Here is an 18,701-nt window from a genome sequence, read left to right on the forward strand (position 1 = left end):
CACAGCAGATTGTGGCCCACTCAGTAGAGCTAAAGCGCTAAAAATGGCACCAATCGACTCGCCAGCATCTAATCTTACTTTCCCAACACTCATTGGACCTCTCAAGGTCATGCGATGACCTAAGGTCATTTGTGGGCTATGTCGAAAATACACTTGCACAGCAGTTTTCGAGTAGATGGATTGACCGAATTCCAAATCAAAGCACATCATCAGGTAGCCCATAGGCCGTAGTAACTTTGCTTAAAAACCGCTTTTCGATATGTGACCCCGTTTGACCTCTGCAGGTCAAAATGTGCAAATAAACGACACTCAATACGTCGCAGCCCGGATTCAGCCCAGATTCGGGACACCTCCGATCAAGCTGAAACTCGCACACAATGTAGGCCATAACATGCCCGATCCACAGTCCAAGTCATTCGGTGGCACTCCCAGCCGTTTGACCTAGAGAGGTCAGCAAAGGTCACGACATAGCCCACAAATGACCTTAAGTCATCGCATGACCTTGAGAGGTCAAATGAGTGTTGGGAAAGTAAGATTAGATGCTGGCGAGTCGATTGGTGCCATTTTTAGCGCTCTAGCTCTACTGGGTGGGCCACAATCTGCTGTGCAAATTTGGGCGACGTGACCTTTGCTGACCTCTCTAGGTCAAACGGCTGGGAGTGCCACCGAATGACTTGGACTGTGGATTGGGAATGTCATGGCCTACATTGTGTGCGAGTTTCAGCTTGATCGGAGGTGTCCCGAATCAGGGCTGAATCAGGGCTGAGACGTATTGAGTGTCGTTTATTTGCACATTTTGACCTGCCGAGGTCAAACGGGGTCACATATCGAAAAGCGGTTTTTAAGAAAAGTTACTACGGCCTATGGGCTACCCGATGATGTGCTTTGATTTGGAATTCGGTCAATCCATCTACTCGAAAACTGCTGTGCAAGTGTATTTTCGACATAGCCTACAAATGACCTTAGGTCATCGCATGACCTTGAGAGGTCAAATGAGTGTTGGGAAAGTAAGATTAGATGCTGGCGAGTCGATTGGTGCCATTTTTAGCGCTCTAGCTCTACTGGGTGGGCCACAATCTGCTGTGCAAATTTGGGCCACGTGACCTTTGCTGACCTCTGTAGGTCAAACGGCTGGGAGTGCCACCGAATGACTTGGACTGTGGATAGGGTATGTCATGGCCTACATTGTGTGCGAGTTTCAGCTTGATCAGAGGTGTCCCGAATCTGGGCTGAATCCGGGCTGCGACGTATTGAGTGTCGTTTATTTGCACATTTTGACCTGCCGAGGTCAAACGGGGTCACATATCGAAAAGCGGTTTTTAAGGAAAGTTACTACGGCCTATGGGCTACCGGATGATGTGCTTTGATTTGGAATTCGGTCAATCCATCTACTCGAAAACTGCTGTGCAAGTGCATTTTCGACATAGCCCACAAATGACCTTAGGTCATCGCATGACCTTGAGAGGTCAAATGAGTGTTGGGAAAGTAAGATTAGATGCTGGCGAGTCGATTAGTGCCATTTTTAGCGCTCTAGCTCTACTGGGTGGGCCACAATCTGCTGTGCAAATTTGGGCCACGTGACCTTTGCTGACCTCTCTAGGTCAAACGGCTGGGAGTGCCACCGAATGACTTGGACTGTGGATTGGGCATGTCATGGCCTACATTGTGTGCGAGTTTCAGCTTGATCGGAGGTGTCCTGAATCAGGGCTGAATCCGGGCTGAGACGTATTGAGTGTCGTTTATTTGCACATTTTGACCTGCCAAGGTCAAACGGGGTGACATATCGAAAAGCGGTTTTTAAGCAAAGTTACTACGGCCTATGGGCTACCCGATGATGTGCTTTGATTTGGAATTCGGTCAATCCATCTACTCGAAAACTGCTGTGCAAGTGTATTTTCGACATAGCCTACAAATGACCTTAGGTCATCGCATGACCTTGAGAGGTCAAATGAGTGTTGGGAAAGTAAGATTAGATGCTGGCGAGTCGATTGGTGCCATTTTTAGCGCTCTAGCTCTACTGGGTGGGCCACAATCTGCTGTGCAAATTTGGGCCACGTGACCTTTGCTGACCTCTGTAGGTCAAACGGCTGGGAGTGCCACCGAATGACTTGGACTGTGGATAGGGTATGTCATGGCCTACATTGTGTGCGAGTTTCAGCTTGATCAGAGGTGTCCCAAATCTGGGCTGAATCCGGGCTGCGACGTATTGAGTGTCGTTTATTTGCACATTTTGACCTGCCGAGGTCAAACGGGGTCACATATCGAAAAGCGGTTTTTAAGCAAAGTTACTACGGCTTATGGGCTACCCGATGATGTGCTTTGATTTGGAATTCGGTCAATCCATCTACTCGAAAACTGCTGTGCAAGTGTATTTTCGACATAGCCTACAAATGACCTTAGGTCATCGTATGACCTTGAGAGGTCAAATGAGTGTTGGGAAAGTAAGATTAGATGCTGGCGAGTCGATTGGTGCCATTTTTAGCGCTCTAGCTCTACTGGGTGGGCCACAATCTGCTGTGCAAATTTGGGCCACGTGACCTTTTCTGACCTCTCTAGGTCAAACGGCTGGGAGTGCCACCGAATGACTTGGACTGTGGATCGGGCATGTCATGGCCTACATTGTGTGCGAGTTTCAGCTTGATCGGAGGTGTCCCGAATCTGGGCTGAATCCGGGCTGCGACGTATTGAGTGTCGTTTATTTGCACATTTTGACCTGCCGAGGTCAAACGGGGTCACATATCGAAAAGCGGTTTTTAAGGAAAGTTACTACGGCCTATGGGCTACCGGATGATGTGCTTTGATTTGGAATTCGGTCAATCCATCTACTCGAAAACTGCTGTGCAAGTGCATTTTCGACATAGCCCACAAATGACCTTAGGTCATCGCATGACCTTGAGAGGTCAAATGAGTGTTGGGAAAGTAAGATTAGATGCTGGCGAGTCGATTGGTGCCACTTTTAGCGCTCTAGCTCTACTGGGTGGGCCACAATCTGCTGTGCAAATTTGGGCCACGTGACCTTTGCTGACCTCTCTAGGTCAAACGGCTGGGAGTGCCACCGAATGACTTGGACTGTGGATTGGGCATGTCATGGCCTACATTGTGTGCGAGTTTCAGCTTGATCGGAGGTGTCCTGAATCAGGGCTGAATCCGGGCTGAGACGTATTGAGTGTCGTTTATTTGCACATTTTGACCTGCCAAGGTCAAACGGGGTGACATATCGAAAAGCGGTTTTTCAGGAAAGTTACTACGGCCTATGGGCTACCCGATGATGTGCTTTGATTTGGAATTCGGTCAATCCATCTACTCGAAAACTGCTGTGCAAGTGTATTTTTGACATAGCCTACAAATGACCTTAGGTCATCGCATGACCTTGAGAGGTCAAATGAGTGTTGGGAAAGTAAGATTAGATGCTGGCGAGTCGATTGGTGCCATTTTTAGCGCTCTAGCTCTACTGGGTGGGCCACAATCTGCTGTGCAAATTTGGGCCACGTGACCTTTTCTGACCTCTCTAGGTCAAACGGCTGGGAGTGCCACCGAATGACTTGGACTGTGGATCGGGCATGTCATGGCCTACATTGTGTGCGAGTTTCAGCTTGATCGGAGGTGTCCCGAATCTGGGCTGAATCCGGGCTGCGACGTATTGAGTGTCGTTTATTTGCACATTTTGACCTGCCGAGGTCAAACGGGGTCACATATCGAAAAGCGGTTTTTAAGGAAAGTTACTACGGCCTATGGGCTACCGGATGATGTGCTTTGATTTGGAATTCGGTCAATCCATCTACTCGAAAACTGCTGTGCAAGTGCATTTTCGACATAGCCCACAAATGACCTTAGGTCATCGCATGACCTTGAGAGGTCAAATGAGTGTTGGGAAAGTAAGATTAGATGCTGGCGAGTCGATTAGTGCCATTTTTAGTGCTCTAGCTCTACTGGGTGGGCCACAATCTGCTGTGCAAATTTGGGCCACGTGACCTTTGCTGACCTCTCTAGGTCAAACGGCTGGGAGTGCCACCGAATGACTTGGACTGTGGATTGGGCATGTCATGGCCTACATTGTGTGCGAGTTTCAGCTTGATCGGAGGTGTCCTGAATCAGGGCTGAATCCGGGCTGAGACGTATTGAGTGTCGTTTATTTGCACATTTTGACCTGCCAAGGTCAAACGGGGTGACATATCGAAAAGCGGTTTTTAAGCAAAGTTACTACGGCCTATGGGCTACCCGATGATGTGCTTTGATTTGGAATTCGGTCAATCCATCTACTCGAAAACTGCTGTGCAAGTGTATTTTCGACATAGCCTACAAATGACCTTAGGTCATCGCATGACCTTGAGAGGTCAAATGAGTGTTGGGAAAGTAAGATTAGATGCTGGCGAGTCGATTGGTGCCATTTTTAGCGCTCTAGCTCTACTGGGTGGGCCACAATCTGCTGTGCAAATTTGGGCCACGTGACCTTTGCTGACCTCTGTAGGTCAAACGGCTGGGAGTGCCACCGAATGACTTGGACTGTGGATTGGGCATGTCATGGCCTACATTGTGTGCGAGTTTCAGCTTGATCGGAGTTGTCCCGAATCAGGGCTGAATCCGGGCTGAGACGTATTGAGTGTCGTTTATTTGCACATTTTGACCTGCCGAGGTCAAACGGGGTCACATATCGAAAAGCGGTTTTTAAGCGAATTTACTACGGCTTATGGGCTATCCGATGATGTGCTTTGATTTGGAATTCGGTCAATCCATCTACTCGAAAACTGCTGTGCAAGTGTATTTTCGACATAGCCTACAAATGACCTTAGGTCATCGCATGACCTTGAGAGGTCAAATGAGTGTTGGGAAAGTAAGATTAGATTCTGGCGAGTCGATTGGTGCCATTTTTAGCGCTCTAGCTCTACTGGGTGGGCCACAATCTGCTGTGCAAATTTGGGCCACGTGACCTTTTCTGACCTCTCTAGGTCAAACGGCTGGGAGTGCCACCGAATGACTTGGACTGTGGATCGGGCATGTCATGGCCTACATTGTGTGCGAGTTTCAGCTTGATCGGAGGTGTCCCGAATCTGGGCTGAATCCGGGCTGCGACGTATTGAGTGTCGTTTATTTGCACATTTTGACCTGCCGAGGTCAAACGGGGTCACATATCGAAAAGCGGTTTTTAAGGAAAGTTACTACGGCCTATGGGCTACCGGATGATGTGCTTTGATTTGGAATTCGGTCAATCCATCTACTCGAAAACTGCTGTGCAAGTGCATTTTCGACATAGCCCACAAATGACCTTAGGTCATCGCATGACCTTGAGAGGTCAAATGAGTGTTGGGAAAGTAAGATTAGATGCTGGCGAGTCGATTGGTGCCATTTTTAGCGCTCTAGCTCTACTGGGTGGGCCACAATCTGCTGTGCAATTTTGGGCCACGTGACCTTTGCTGACCTCTCTAGGTCAAACGGCTGGGAGTGCCACCGAATGACTTGGACTGTGGATTGGGCATGTCATGGCCTACATTGTGTGCGAGTTTCAGCTTGATCGGAGGTGTCCTGAATCAGGGCTGAATCCGGGCTGAGACGTATTGAGTGTCGTTTATTTGCACATTTTGACCTACCAAGGTCAAACGGGGTGACATATCGAAAAGCGGTTTTTCAGGAAAGTTACTACGGCCTATGGGCTACCCGATGAAATGCTTTGATTTGGAATTCGGTCAATCCATCTACTCGAAAACTGCTGTGCAAGTGTATTTTTGACATAGCCTACAAATGACCTTAGGTCATCGCATGACCTTGAGAGGTCAAATGAGTGTTGGGAAAGTAAGATTAGATGCTGGCGAGTCGATTGGTGCCATTTTTAGCGCTCTAGCTCTACTGGGTGGGCCACAATCTGCTGTGCAAATTTGGGCCACGTGACCTTTGCTGACCTCTGTAGGTCAAACGGCTGGGTGTGCCACCGAATGACTTGGACTGTGGATTGGGCATGTCATGGCCTACATTGTGTGCGAGTTTCAGCTTGATCGGAGTTGTCCCGAATCAGGGCTGAATCCGGGCTGAGACGTATTGAGTGTCGTTTATTTGCACATTTTGACCTGCCGAGGTCAAACGGGGTGACATATCGAAAAGCGGTTTTTAAGGAAAGTTACTACGGCGTATGGGCTACCCGATGATGTGCTTTGATTTGGAATTCGGTCAATCCATCTACTCGAAAACTGCTGTGCAAGTGTATTTTCGACATAGCCTACAAATGACCTTAGGTCATCGCATGACCTTGAGAGGTCAAATGAGTGTTGGGAAAGTAAGATTAGATTCTGGCGAGTCGATTGGTGCCATTTTTAGCGCTCTAGCTCTACTGGGTGGGCCACAATCTGCTGTGCAAATTTGGGCCACGTGACCTTTTCTGACCTCTCTAGGTCAAACGGCTGGGAGTGCCACCGAATGACTTGGACTGTGGATCGGGCATGTCATGGCCTACATTGTGTGCGAGTTTCAGCTTGATCGGAGGTGTCCCGAATCTGGGCTGAATCCGGGCTGCGACGTATTGAGTGTCGTTTATTTGCACATTTTGACCTGCCGAGGTCAAACGGGGTCACATATCGAAAAGCGGTTTTTGAGGAAAGTTACTACGGCCTATGGGCTACCGGATGATGTGCTTTGATTTGGAATTCGGTCAATCCATCTACTCGAAAACTGCTGTGCAAGTGCATTTTCGACATAGCCCACAATTGACCTTAGGTCATCGCATGACCTTGAGAGGTCAAATGAGTGTTGGGAAAGTAAGATTAGATGCTGGCGAGTCGATTGGTGCCATTTTTAGCGCTCTAGCTCTACTGGGTGGGCCACAATCTGCTGTGCAATTTTGGGCCACGTGACCTTTGCTGACCTCTCTAGGTCAAACGGCTGGGAGTGCCACCGAATGACTTGGACTGTGGATTGGGCATGTCATGGCCTACATTGTGTGCGAGTTTCAGCTTGATCGGAGGTGTCCTGAATCAGGGCTGAATCCGGGCTGAGACGTATTGAGTGTCGTTTATTTGCACATTTTGACCTGCCAAGGTCAAACGGGGTGACATATCGAAAAGCGGTTTTTCAGGAAAGTTACTACGGCCTATGGGCTACCCGATGATGTGCTTTGATTTGGAATTCGGTCAATCCATCTACTCGAAAACTGCTGTGCAAGTGTATTTTTGACATAGCCTACAAATGACCTTAGGTCATCGCATGACCTTGAGAGGTCAAATGAGTGTTGGGAAAGTAAGATTAGATGCTGGCGAGTCGATTGGTGCCATTTTTAGCGCTCTAGCTCTACTGGGTGGGCCACAATCTGCTGTGCAAATTTGGGCCACGTGACCTTTGCTGACCTCTGTAGGTCAAACGGCTGGGTGTGCCACCGAATGACTTGGACTGTGGATTGGGCATGTCATGGCCTACATTGTGTGCGAGTTTCAGCTTGATCGGAGTTGTCCCGAATCAGGGCTGAATCCGGGCTGAGACGTATTGAGTGTCGTTTATTTGCACATTTTGACCTGCCGAGGTCAAACGGGGTGACATATCGAAAAGCGGTTTTTAAGGAAAGTTACTACGGCGTATGGGCTACCCGATGATGTGCTTTGATTTGGAATTCGGTCAATCCATCTACTCGAAAACTGCTGTGCAAGTGTATTTTCGACATAGCCTACAAATGACCTTAGGTCATCGCATGACCTTGAGAGGTCAAATGAGTGTTGGGAAAGTAAGATTAGATGCTGGCGAGTCGATTGGTGCCATTTTTAGCGCTCTAGCTCTACTGGGTGGGCCACAATCTGCTGTGCAAATTTGGGCCACGTGACCTTTGCTGACCTCTGTAGGTCAAACGGCTGGGAGTGCCACCGAATGACTTGGACTGTGGATTGGGCATGTCATGGCCTACATTGTGTGCGAGTTTCAGCTTGATCGGAGTTGTCCCGAATCAGGGCTGAATCCGGGCTGAGACGTATTGAGTGTCGTTTATTTGCACATTTTGACCTGCCTAGGTCAAACGGGGTCACATATCGAAAAGCGGTTTTTAAGCAAAGTTACTACGGCCTATGGGCTACCGGATGATGTGCTTTGATTTGGGATTCGGTCAATCCATCTACTCGAAAACTGCTGTGCAAGTGTATTTTCGACATAGCCTACAAATGACCTTAGGTCATCGCATGACCTTGAGAGGTCAAATGAGTGTTGGGAAAGTAAGATTAGATGCTGGCGAGTCGATTGGTGCCATTTTTAGCGCTCTAGCTCTACTGGGTGGGCCACAATCTGCTGTGCAAATTTGGGCCACGTGACCTTTGCTGACCTCTCTAGGTAACGGCTGGGAGTGCCACCGAATGACTTGGACTGTGGATTACGCATGTCATGGCCTACATTGTGTGCGAGTTTCAGCTTGATCGGAGGTGTTCCGAATCTGGGCTGAATCCGGGCTGAATCTGGGCTGAATATGGGCTGTCTTGATCAACATCAAGAGCATGTAGGTACGGCCATAATTAAAGGGACCCTCCCACCTTCAAAAAAGTTAATGAATTGGCATGAAAGTGATGTCGCTCGGTTCAGAAAGAGCAAAAATGAATATCTACCAAATTTCATCGAAAAATATTCACCGATATTCAAGATATTAGACTTTTACTTTTGTTTACTTTTTGGGATCTCCGCTGTTCCTAGCGACTTTATTTGAAAGTGCGGCATTTGTTGCGCGCAAAGCAGCGTATACCACCGCGTGCTGCCAAACGTTTTAGTAAAAGATTTAAAAATCGTTAGATCTCCGCTGACGTCACAAATTCTAAGGGGGCATACCAATGCATTAGCCCCTTAGAATCCGAAAACTGCAAGTTTGAAATTCCATATCTCCGAATTAAAGCATTTTTCGATGTTGTGAATGCCCAAACCGGTATTTTCAGGCCATGGCCACCAATTTGGCTATCTCAACTCAAAACTAATGTTAAGGTGGGAGGGTCCCTTTAATGTAGGAGCGTATCCGCGGCTATGCATAGGTACGCTTTATCTGTAACTACGTGCGCCGATCGACTCTGGAAACGATCCAAATCTTGATCATGCAGTGCGTCGACAGTTTCTAACATAGCTAGGCTTGGCATCTAGTCACTCATCCATACGGTCGTCGCCCATCCAACTACCACGCCGTCTAGCTCGTTGGAGTTTGGACGGAACTCTGCGACCGTGTCGGCGTCGGCGTCGGTGAGTCGACCCGAATAAACATCACTAGCACCGCGCTCCAGCAGCCTAAACACTCCCCTGAGCAGTGAGCTGAGGTGGCCGGCCCGACAACCGGCACTCTGTGCCACTGGGGGATACGCGACGAATGAGTCATGAGAAGTGGTCAAAATACTGAGGACTGGAGTGCAAAACACGCAGCTTAAATGGCCGAGTGCAGTGTGACACGTATAGTCACTCGTCACTCGTCAGTACGTAATGCGCCAGAAAAATACCATTGGCACTTGGCAGGTGGAACCAAGCACTTTTATTATATTTATAGGCAGTTCTAAGTATTATTCGTTGAGAATACGAAGTAGATGGTTGATTCACCTTAACTGTCCTAAAACCAGTCCGTAATTGTCAGGGCACTTGTCCATTTTCCAGGCACACGATTACGTGCTATGCGGGTTGCCTACCTTACAAACGTACCACAAAAGGAACGTCAGACCGGTAAATCATTCCAATTCTTCAGCTCTCACGACGAAAAAAGCAGCTCAAAACTCGTTTTCTTGGACGTCTTCGGGCCTTAGGTATCCATAACGCGTTCACTTGTTGGCTTGGTCCGTCCCATTTCAATACTTTCACTCCCATTTAAAAAAGGGTGCATACAATGGTCAACTGTATTTGTATCTCAATACACGTTAACAGCGGCCCGTTATTTGCTGTTTATCGCTCGGCCGTGACTCACGTTTCACGGCCTTCATCACGAGCAGGAACACGCACAAAACAATCTCATTCACTGGATCGGGACTGATAAATTAACGCACGTGTGTGTGCGTGCGGGGCACCGGAGCGTGAGTCGACCGACACTGACCACTGGCGGTGCCTCGAGCGACCTGACGCGACCACAAACCCTCTGCAGCGGATCAGACACACCCCAACCCACCGCCAACCGACACCATACGGGCACCAGTCTCAACACGGATCCAACGCGAAAGCACGGAACATGAGTCACAGTCATCCCCTCTGGGTCGCGCAGGCGCCGTCTGGACATGCACTACCTTCAGGTGCAGCTCAAAAACACATCTGGAACATTCCCGAGCGGCGCCGGTGGAGCCGTTTGGCCGGCGCTCGGGCGCGCGTGAGCACTGCGCGCTGGTGCGACTAGGAAAGGCGGATCTGCGGCCGGACGCGGGTGTCGTGCCGGCCCTAGTTCGGCCGGCACGTTCGGTGGGCCTCGGCTACCGCTGCAGGGAGCGGCGCAGAGAGCGCCACGACTCGTACTTGGCGTAGGCCGCCGAGAGCATCTGGTTCAGATGGGCCGTGACCTCGGGGCCCAGGCCGGCCTGGCGGCACACCGTGTCCTGGGGAGGGGTGGAGGGGGTCAGACGCGGGCGGAGCGGGGGGCGTGTCCGAAGCGCAGGCCCTCCGAGGTCAGAGCGGAAAAGGCGCCGTGCGGTCATAATCTCGTAATGTGATGTAGTTAGTTTCAGCTGGGCACCATGAACACACGCCTGACAACGGATCCTGACCTCGAAAGAAACACACATGAGAACGTAAACATTTAGGAACGGCGTGTTCAGGATTCATTCCACAACCATCAAGATTTAGACGAGAAAAGCGTTCGTAAACGAAACTTTGCAGCTAGTTAAAATTAGCGCCGACGGAAAAGGAATGAAGCTGTGACTGTTAAGTTGAAACTGACTGCATTCGTCCGAAAAAATCAACCGATTCGTTTACTGGTGAAAAATATAGGGGAGAGTGGGGCACATTCGTGCATGGGGCACATTCGTTTTCAGCAGTTTATGGGAACACGAGTGACTGCACGAGCTCAAGGTAAATTATGGAAATATGTCTATCATTGCCGCCCTTCGTTCCCCGTAGAAGACAACACTGTACCTGCTGTCATGCTTGATAAAAACGCAAATTTTTAATATTCGCGAGCTTTCCAAACTTTTCTCATATCATCCATTTTCGTGATCCTGACTCGGAAATGTGGTTCAGCTTTTCAAAATTGGGGGTGAAGAAGCCCACTCTATTCACGGAACTGCTGCAAACTTGTTTGTTGAAAAAGTGTCATTTTTTCAAAAATAAATTTTGAAATATATTACTAATAACGTTGTGGGGCAGGTTCGTGTACGCACTGCCTGGGGGCACATTCGTGCATATTTTTTTAGTTTTTGCGATTTATGACTTTATCTGTAGTAGGTTTCTCTAATGACGCTCGCCTGACTCAGTCTCGACTGCTTGCGACGTCGTGACGAGCAATTCACGCGAACTTGGCGAGGTCTTGGCCGGCAGTTGGCGAACTTGGCCGGCAGTTGGCACATTCTTGTTGGCCAGCCCATTCTTTCTACATTTGTTGTGCAATGCATTCTTGTCGAAAGGAATCAAGTGAAATGACCCCCTGCCAATTTCCTTTGGTAAATTTCTGGTAATGCCCGGTAATTTCTCGAATTTTGCCGGGTGAACGGAAGTGCCCCATCTCTTGAACGAATGTGCCCCATAGGTGGGGCAGTTTCGTGCAAATGTTCAGAGTTAATAAAAGTCATTTTTTCTAATGGAAGCAATAATTTTATAGGATAACTTTTAAAGAGGAAAACTATCTGCAATAGTTCCTGTCCATACTACAATCAACAATTTTGCCATTGCACTAACCAAAGAACAGATATATGGGTTTATCCATTTTTTGCACGAATGTGCCCCACTCTCCCCTATGCATTTAAATGGCAGAAACGATCAAACCCAAAACATATCACATTGGCATGCTGCTTACGTCAATCAGAAATATCCAATAGCCCTCATCATTAACACCTTCACATTTAAGTTATTAGTAAAACATGCTGTTGTCCCATTATCTATGCAATTAGTATCGTATTACACGAGAGTTGGGAGCACTGCATGATGTTGATGAGCCGAGTTGCTTGGGTGGCCCACTCAGAGCCCTGTCCTTGGACCCAGAGGCCCGACTGGCTGGCACTGCTGCCGGCGTGTTCTGCCGTCAGCCGGAATGAAAAACTTCCGGGGTGAGTGGCCTGATTCATTGAGATAACGAGCTGTTGCCGAGAGAGGCTGATGGGTGTGGATTTTCTGCTTACTGCATACTCTGAATGGTTTGTCATGTTGTAATAATGATGGGAAGAGCGGGAGCACCGTTCCGTGCTTCTATCCTCAGGAAACTGAAATCCTTCTCCTCCACGCCGCAACCCCCCTCCGGGCTGGACAGGCAACTTTATCTCATGCGGGCTGCTCCCTTGGAGCGGCACCGCTGCTCCCGAGGGAGCGCACCCCGTAGCCGGGTGCAGTGAGTGCCTTGGGGCTGGGTGGCCTGTCCTCTGGACGGGCTCAGCCCCGGCGACTCACTAGGGTGCCTGCCCAGACCAATGTCTCCCCCTATATCCTATCATCCTCCCGGCTCTGAAATGGTCTTAACCCGCGCGGGGCTGGGGTCTCCAGCCGAACGCGCGGGGCTGGGGGGGGGGGTAAATTTTACCCCCCTGTTATCTCCCGAACTAATGGTCCGATTTGGAAAATTCAAACGCCAATCGAAAGCTCTCATCACGAACTACTAAAAACATGTACTTAATTTAAAGTTTGAGGTCAAGGTCAAGGTCAGGTCAAGGGTACAAATTGCAAGTTTCTACAGTATCGGCCTTGCACCGTAGTTGCCGAAGAATGGAGTCATGGACTGAGACTGATCGCCCAAAACGTGTTCTTAGGCTACCAAGACAATATTCGTTGCATACAATATCATTCAGAGGTCAAGGTCAAGGTCAGGTCAGGTCAGGTCAGGTCACCAAAAAACAAAATATAGAAAAGGGCATGTGCGGCACATGTTTTATGGGTCATTTTACTCATAGAATTCAATAGGCACACTCAATAAGTGATATGGACCACCTCGGGATGAATTTCAGGTCGAGGTCAGGTCAAGGTCAGGTCAAGTGAGGTCAAATTTTGAAGTTGGTTGTTAAGGCCTAAAAAGGTGTCTATCTGATGCAGTTTTTCACGGCGAATCGAATGGTGCTATTTTTATTTCCGTACGAGGTCTAGAACTTCCAAAAAAGTCATTTTTCAAAAAATTTGTGTGTCGTGACGTCATAAAATTTTGAATAACTCCCACATTTTTGAACCGATTCTTCTAAAATTTGGTATGTAGGTGCACATAGACCACTTCTCTGACATATATTCCGGTTTTCGATAGACTCAAAATTTTGGATTTTATAAAGATTTTCCCAAAAAAGTCAGTTTTTTGAAAAAATTTAGGCCAAAATCCAAAATTTTCAAAAAACCGAGATAGCCATTTGATAGACAAAGTAAAATTACGTATAACCTTTTTTGTTACGTCTTGATTCCTTTAAAAATGAAGATGTTAGCGGCGTTTGAACTTTTGCCGTTTTTGAGGCGAAAATGGCGAACATGACGTCACTAAAACGTCAATTTCTCAGAAAATTTCCGACGGATTTCGCTCAAATTTTCAGGGAACGTGTCAAATTGATGTCAGAAAAGGTACTGAAAGTTTGGCGGCGCTGCGCGCCGCCGTTTTTGAGATATCGCAAAAATTCGCGAGGGGGGTAAAATTTACCCCCCAGCCCCGCGCGGGGCTGGACCGAAAGGGCCTAACCAAAAAAAAAAAAAAAAGAGCGGGAGAAGCGAGCTTTAGACAAGAACGATCATAGCATTTTTAATCAACATAACGAATGGCTTCATGTATTGTATATCCATGTCGCACACAAGCTGATATCTATAATATCTATATCTATATAGTATATTATATCTATAGAACCACTTTGATTCGCACTACAGTTGATTTACTTGCTAAGGAAATGTGTAAAGAAAACCTTATTAAACACTAACCTCAGGATAACAATTTCGCATAGATTTCTTCGACACATTTTAGTTAGCCGGTAAAAATAGCAGAAAATGAATTACATTTAAAGTAGCTACAATTCATTTATTCCAGCTAAACCAGCGTCCACAAAATTACAACCCCGACCCGGGTCAGAATACGTACTCTTAGTATCAGTAGCACTAAGCCCTGCATGTTTCTTATCTGTCTTATGTAATACTGAGTCCGTGTTTATATTGCACCAGACGACGTATGTTTACGCTACATAACACATTTGATAAAAACGGTGAAATAAACAGGATGTGCCAGTCCGTGAAAGACGACCAGTTGTAAATGTTTATTACGGCAGCTCACCAGTGTCTACCTCGATCCAGCTAGTCTTTCAGTGGCTCACACATTCTCACTTATCGCAAAAGCTATCAAAGATCCCTGTGATCTCATTTCCTTGCCATCCGGTGGCGCCATCAAGTCTTCTAGTTATGCATTGTTTATATGTGTATATCGAATTGAACTTGCCTGTATAACACCCAATAAACCGCCGGTGGAAACCGGAAGCGAACGAACGAACGAAAGATCGCTGATCAATAAAATACCTTTACAGAAATATTCGATTCGGGAAAGACTCGGGAAGGCTCGGTGAGACGAACTATTTCAACGATCAATTTGAATTAACACCTAATGCGCTTGGACGTGTCCTGGACAATCGGAAATAATACTATGTACTACATGTACTAGTACTCTATGTACTACTCATACGGATGAGTTTAATATTCACGGCAAATATGATAACAAACGGTAAATTCCTACGCACCGAACGATGCTGTTCGACGCATCTTTTCAATAAAAAACATGCCAAAGCTATGGCAAAATATTCCGTAACGCGGTACACGATCAACTTTTGTCGTCTCGTCAGAAAAGAAATAGAAATGCCAATACGATGCCCATAAACTTACACTTAACGAATTTGACCGGTATGTTGCATAATTACCAGCCGTTTCATGAAAAATTATCTACCAAGAAACCAAACTTATGCCCACAGCGTCTTACCTTACAACCGTCATGCATACGTCACAGTTAACATTGATGAAAATGAACCCATCCCTAAATCAAAAAAGGCCCATAGAGGTCTATTGCAACTACTTGGTAAACCACATCCTAATTGTTTGTTGGGTTAGCCCCACGTTAGCCCTTTCGGTCTGACAAGACAATTTCAGAGCCGGAAGGATGATAGGAATTAGGGGGAGACATTAGTTAGTCTGGGCAGGCATCCTAGCGAGTCATCGGGGCTGAGCCCGCCCCGAAGGACAGGCCGACCAGCCCCCCCCCCCCCCCTCCCCAAGTATTCGCTGCATCCGGTTAATCTATGCTCAGCAGATTATGAGCTGCAATAATTTCCATGATATATCGAATAAGTCTATATACCTACCACCCATTTAGCGGTCTGCGGTTTACATACATGTGTATGGTCTAATTTCTACAATGTCTCATCTGCGTAACTTACCTCAAAGTTTTGTATTTTGAGCTGGTGGAATTTATGTAGTGTGTCCTCCATCTTCGCTACCTTCTCCTCCAGAGCAGGCGTCGAGACGGGAAAGCACGCCCAGAAGTGCCGCAATAGTTCGCCCGCTGACCGGTAGATGGCAGCAAGCTCCGTCTTCACCTGATCGGGCAGGTCGGCTGCGAACAACGATGGCGTTTGAGGCGAAATATTTTGAGAAGAAGCAAAAGGCTTGCTCTGAGAAGCAAAAGGCTTGTGAAAGAACAAATACGGTTACTCATATGTGAAACAAAGTACAAACCCTTCAAAACTTCCCTCACCGAGCAGCACAACGTTACCATCCCAACCACTCTGAACCCCTTCACTCTTATTCCCATCGCTCACAATCCCATCACCCCATGTACTCACCGGAGGCGTTTCTATCTTTGTGCGACGTCTTCATCAATGCTCCTCCCGGGGACAGATCACCCAGGACGCTGACGGCCGTCTGAGGGTCTAACACCTGTCGGAATACACGGTCAGATCACAGTTGGCGCGCTAGGGAACGAACGAGAAAGGACAGCTACTACAGGGCATCCTAGTGCGGCGGAGCTGATGGTCAGTAGTGGGCTCAATCGATGGTAGACGGACCGTCGGCGGTACTAGTCAGAAAATAAGTGGGCACATTAGTATGGTGGAATTGTCTTACTCTAGCCATCATGAAAACTGCATAAATGACTAGCAAGCTCGCGTAGTCACCTCCACAAAACGATAGAGAACATCCGAAATGCCCACGTCAATTCAACAGTAAGAAAAGAAGTCAGGGTTGTAATCCTATCACGTAATAGCCTAACGCATAACTAGCTCAACAATCTCACCCCCGTGGCCTGCTCCGTCCACCTCTTCCGTCCAGTCCCGAAGCCTCACCGACCTTATTGGTGAAGGGCCGCCAGTGGAGGACGTTTTCTCTGAGCCGGCGGGCGGCGCTGGCCGAGGGTGGCTCGCTGCCCAGCTGTGCCAGGTCCGGGGTGGGTCCGCTGAGGTACCGCTCCACCTTGGTGAGACTAAGCGGCTGGCCGGCGGACGGTGGCGCCGCCTCGAGGTCCTCGTAACAGGTGCGCTCCTCCAGACGAGCCTGGCCGAGGGACAGAGACGAGGGAATGAGAGATAGGGTTAGAGATGACGAGAAGAGATAGGAGGGTCAGAGATGGGGATATAAATCGGAAAAGTTACCGAGTCTGGAGACGGACCACGCAGAATGCAAGAAAATATAAATGGATGTCAGACAAGAAGGGTAGAAACAGGTAGAAGTTAGATTAGAGCAAATATTTATGTATGAGAGACGAAAGGGAAGAAACGGAAAAGGACTGATGCACAAGCATAAAAACGGATGTGTCAGACTAACAGAGGGGTCAACAACGAAACCAGAGCTAGATCGCATTTCGTGCAACACAGTGGCAAATGACAACGGGCCGCTGCCTCGCAAATGACTAGCTCTAACGCACAAGAAAGCCTCAACATTCAACCTAACGTTACCGATAGGTAGAGCTCACCCTCTTGGCGGCGGGGTCCCTCTCGGCCGGCGGTGCCGCTGAGCTGGCCTCTCCGTTCGACTGGCCGTTCTGCTGGGGTTTGGCCGGAGTCGCTGCCGCCGCCGCCACACCCTCTGGGGTCAAACTCGCCTTCAGAACGTTTATTGAGTGCTGGTTAAACCTGTCGGCAGGGGGGAATGAACAGCTGGTCAAATATGAGAGATTATGAAATGGATAACAATACCCGATCAGTGACCAGCGAATAAGCAATAGACTTTCACACCAAGGAGAAGTTATCTAGCACCCGACAGTCTTTCTCCCGATATCCACCCGGCCGCTGCTGTGGAGTCTCCTCGTGAAACGAAACGTCCTGCACTCCCGCCCTTTCTGTCTCATCATGCGAAAGAGAAGACACCTGCAAAAAATCAAACGACACCAGACCACTATGCTCACAGCCTGATAATGCTAACGACAAGACCGCTACTCCAGCTTCGCCAAGTACAAGGTCGCATCATGTCAGGGTCGCTTCCCTCCGCTCCCAGCCCGCTCACCATCTTATCACACTACCGGCAAGATCACTAAACTCTCAGCTACCGCCGCCCGCTCACCGTCTGATCATGCTGACGGTGGCCGTGTTGGTCTGGCCGACTCCGACCGCGCTGCTGTCGCTGCCGTAGCCATCGCCGACCGTCGAGTCGGTCATCCTCCGCAGGTCCAGCATCGGGTCGTCCAGCTCCTCCTGGAGCTCCTGCTGGATCACTGCCGCGTAGAAATGAGGCAGGATGGGGAGGTAAGTCAGTGACAGAATGTGGTAAAGTGTGTGAAGAAGCAGAATCGATCAGCGTTTAGTAAACGGCCCAGAGTGCCGTAGAGCGGCGTTACAGCCTTTAGCTCAAATTAATTCAAGTTGCGTTCTTGGAAGAAGAAGAATAAGAAGAAGAAGAAGAAGAAAAAAAAAACAATTAAATATTGAATCCAACGATTACTGGACAACTGGGAAAAACCCAACATCCGCTCACCCGAGCCATCACAGTGTTCCCTTCATACTTCTCTCTCCCACCGCGGTTACCTTTCTCATCCTGTCGGGCGCAGTCGGTAAACAGGTCCTTGCTGCTCAAATTGATCCGATCCCTATGGAAATAGTGTGACTGGAAGAAGCGCGTCCAAAACTCGGACTCCGACATTCGGCCCGGCACGTACTCGAAGAACTTCCGCCGTACCGCCGGGTACGTCTTGTAGATGGAGTTGATGGTGTCTACGTTCAAATTGTACTTCAGCCCGTTACAGCCGTCCGTTTGTGGTTTTATGTCGGCCTGTTGGAATACAAACAGTTAGAGGCTGTGGTTCGTCCGGGCTGATACGGTGCTGGGAAGGGAAAGACGGAATAAGTATCGGACGAAGAGCGACAACGAATTTGCTTACACCGTGCTTCTTTTACAAAAATAATGCACTAATAATAACATGGTGCGTAGTTGACATATTACGGACGAACCTACACGTTCGTAAGAGTAATGACTAAGGATATGTAAACCGTGGTCACGGCACGGCATTACGAAGCACAGGGTCAAGGCCGGGCAACGAAACTTCCACGAACATTAAGCTCCATCATCTAAGCCACGATCATTCGCACGCTAACAACGCTCCATCTGCAGCCCATTTGGGTCAGATGTCGCACTGATTCTGCCACTCCCCGTCCACCAAACACGTCACG

General features: G+C 48.4%; 1 protein-coding gene across 1 annotated transcript; it reads right to left on the minus strand.

Annotated features, from left to right (window-relative positions):
- Positions 1-9,801: 9,801 nt before the first annotated feature.
- LOC122375961 (general transcription factor IIH subunit 1-like) lies at positions 9,802-18,303 on the minus strand (the record flags this gene model as incomplete). Its single annotated transcript, XM_043355579.1, has 7 exons — positions 9,802-10,499; positions 15,483-15,658; positions 15,888-15,981; positions 16,390-16,593; positions 17,012-17,171; positions 17,599-17,749; positions 18,060-18,303. Coding segments are annotated over 7 exons (1,152 nt in total), but the record flags the coding sequence as incomplete, so codon positions are not given.
- Between the last annotated feature and the right edge of the window lie 398 nt (positions 18,304-18,701).

This window comes from Amphibalanus amphitrite, unplaced genomic scaffold (genome assembly GCF_019059575.1).
Source record: "Amphibalanus amphitrite isolate SeventyFive unplaced genomic scaffold, NRLGWU_Aamphi_draft 001969F_arrow, whole genome shotgun sequence".
Taxonomy (NCBI): domain Eukaryota; kingdom Metazoa; phylum Arthropoda; class Thecostraca; order Balanomorpha; family Balanidae; genus Amphibalanus; species Amphibalanus amphitrite.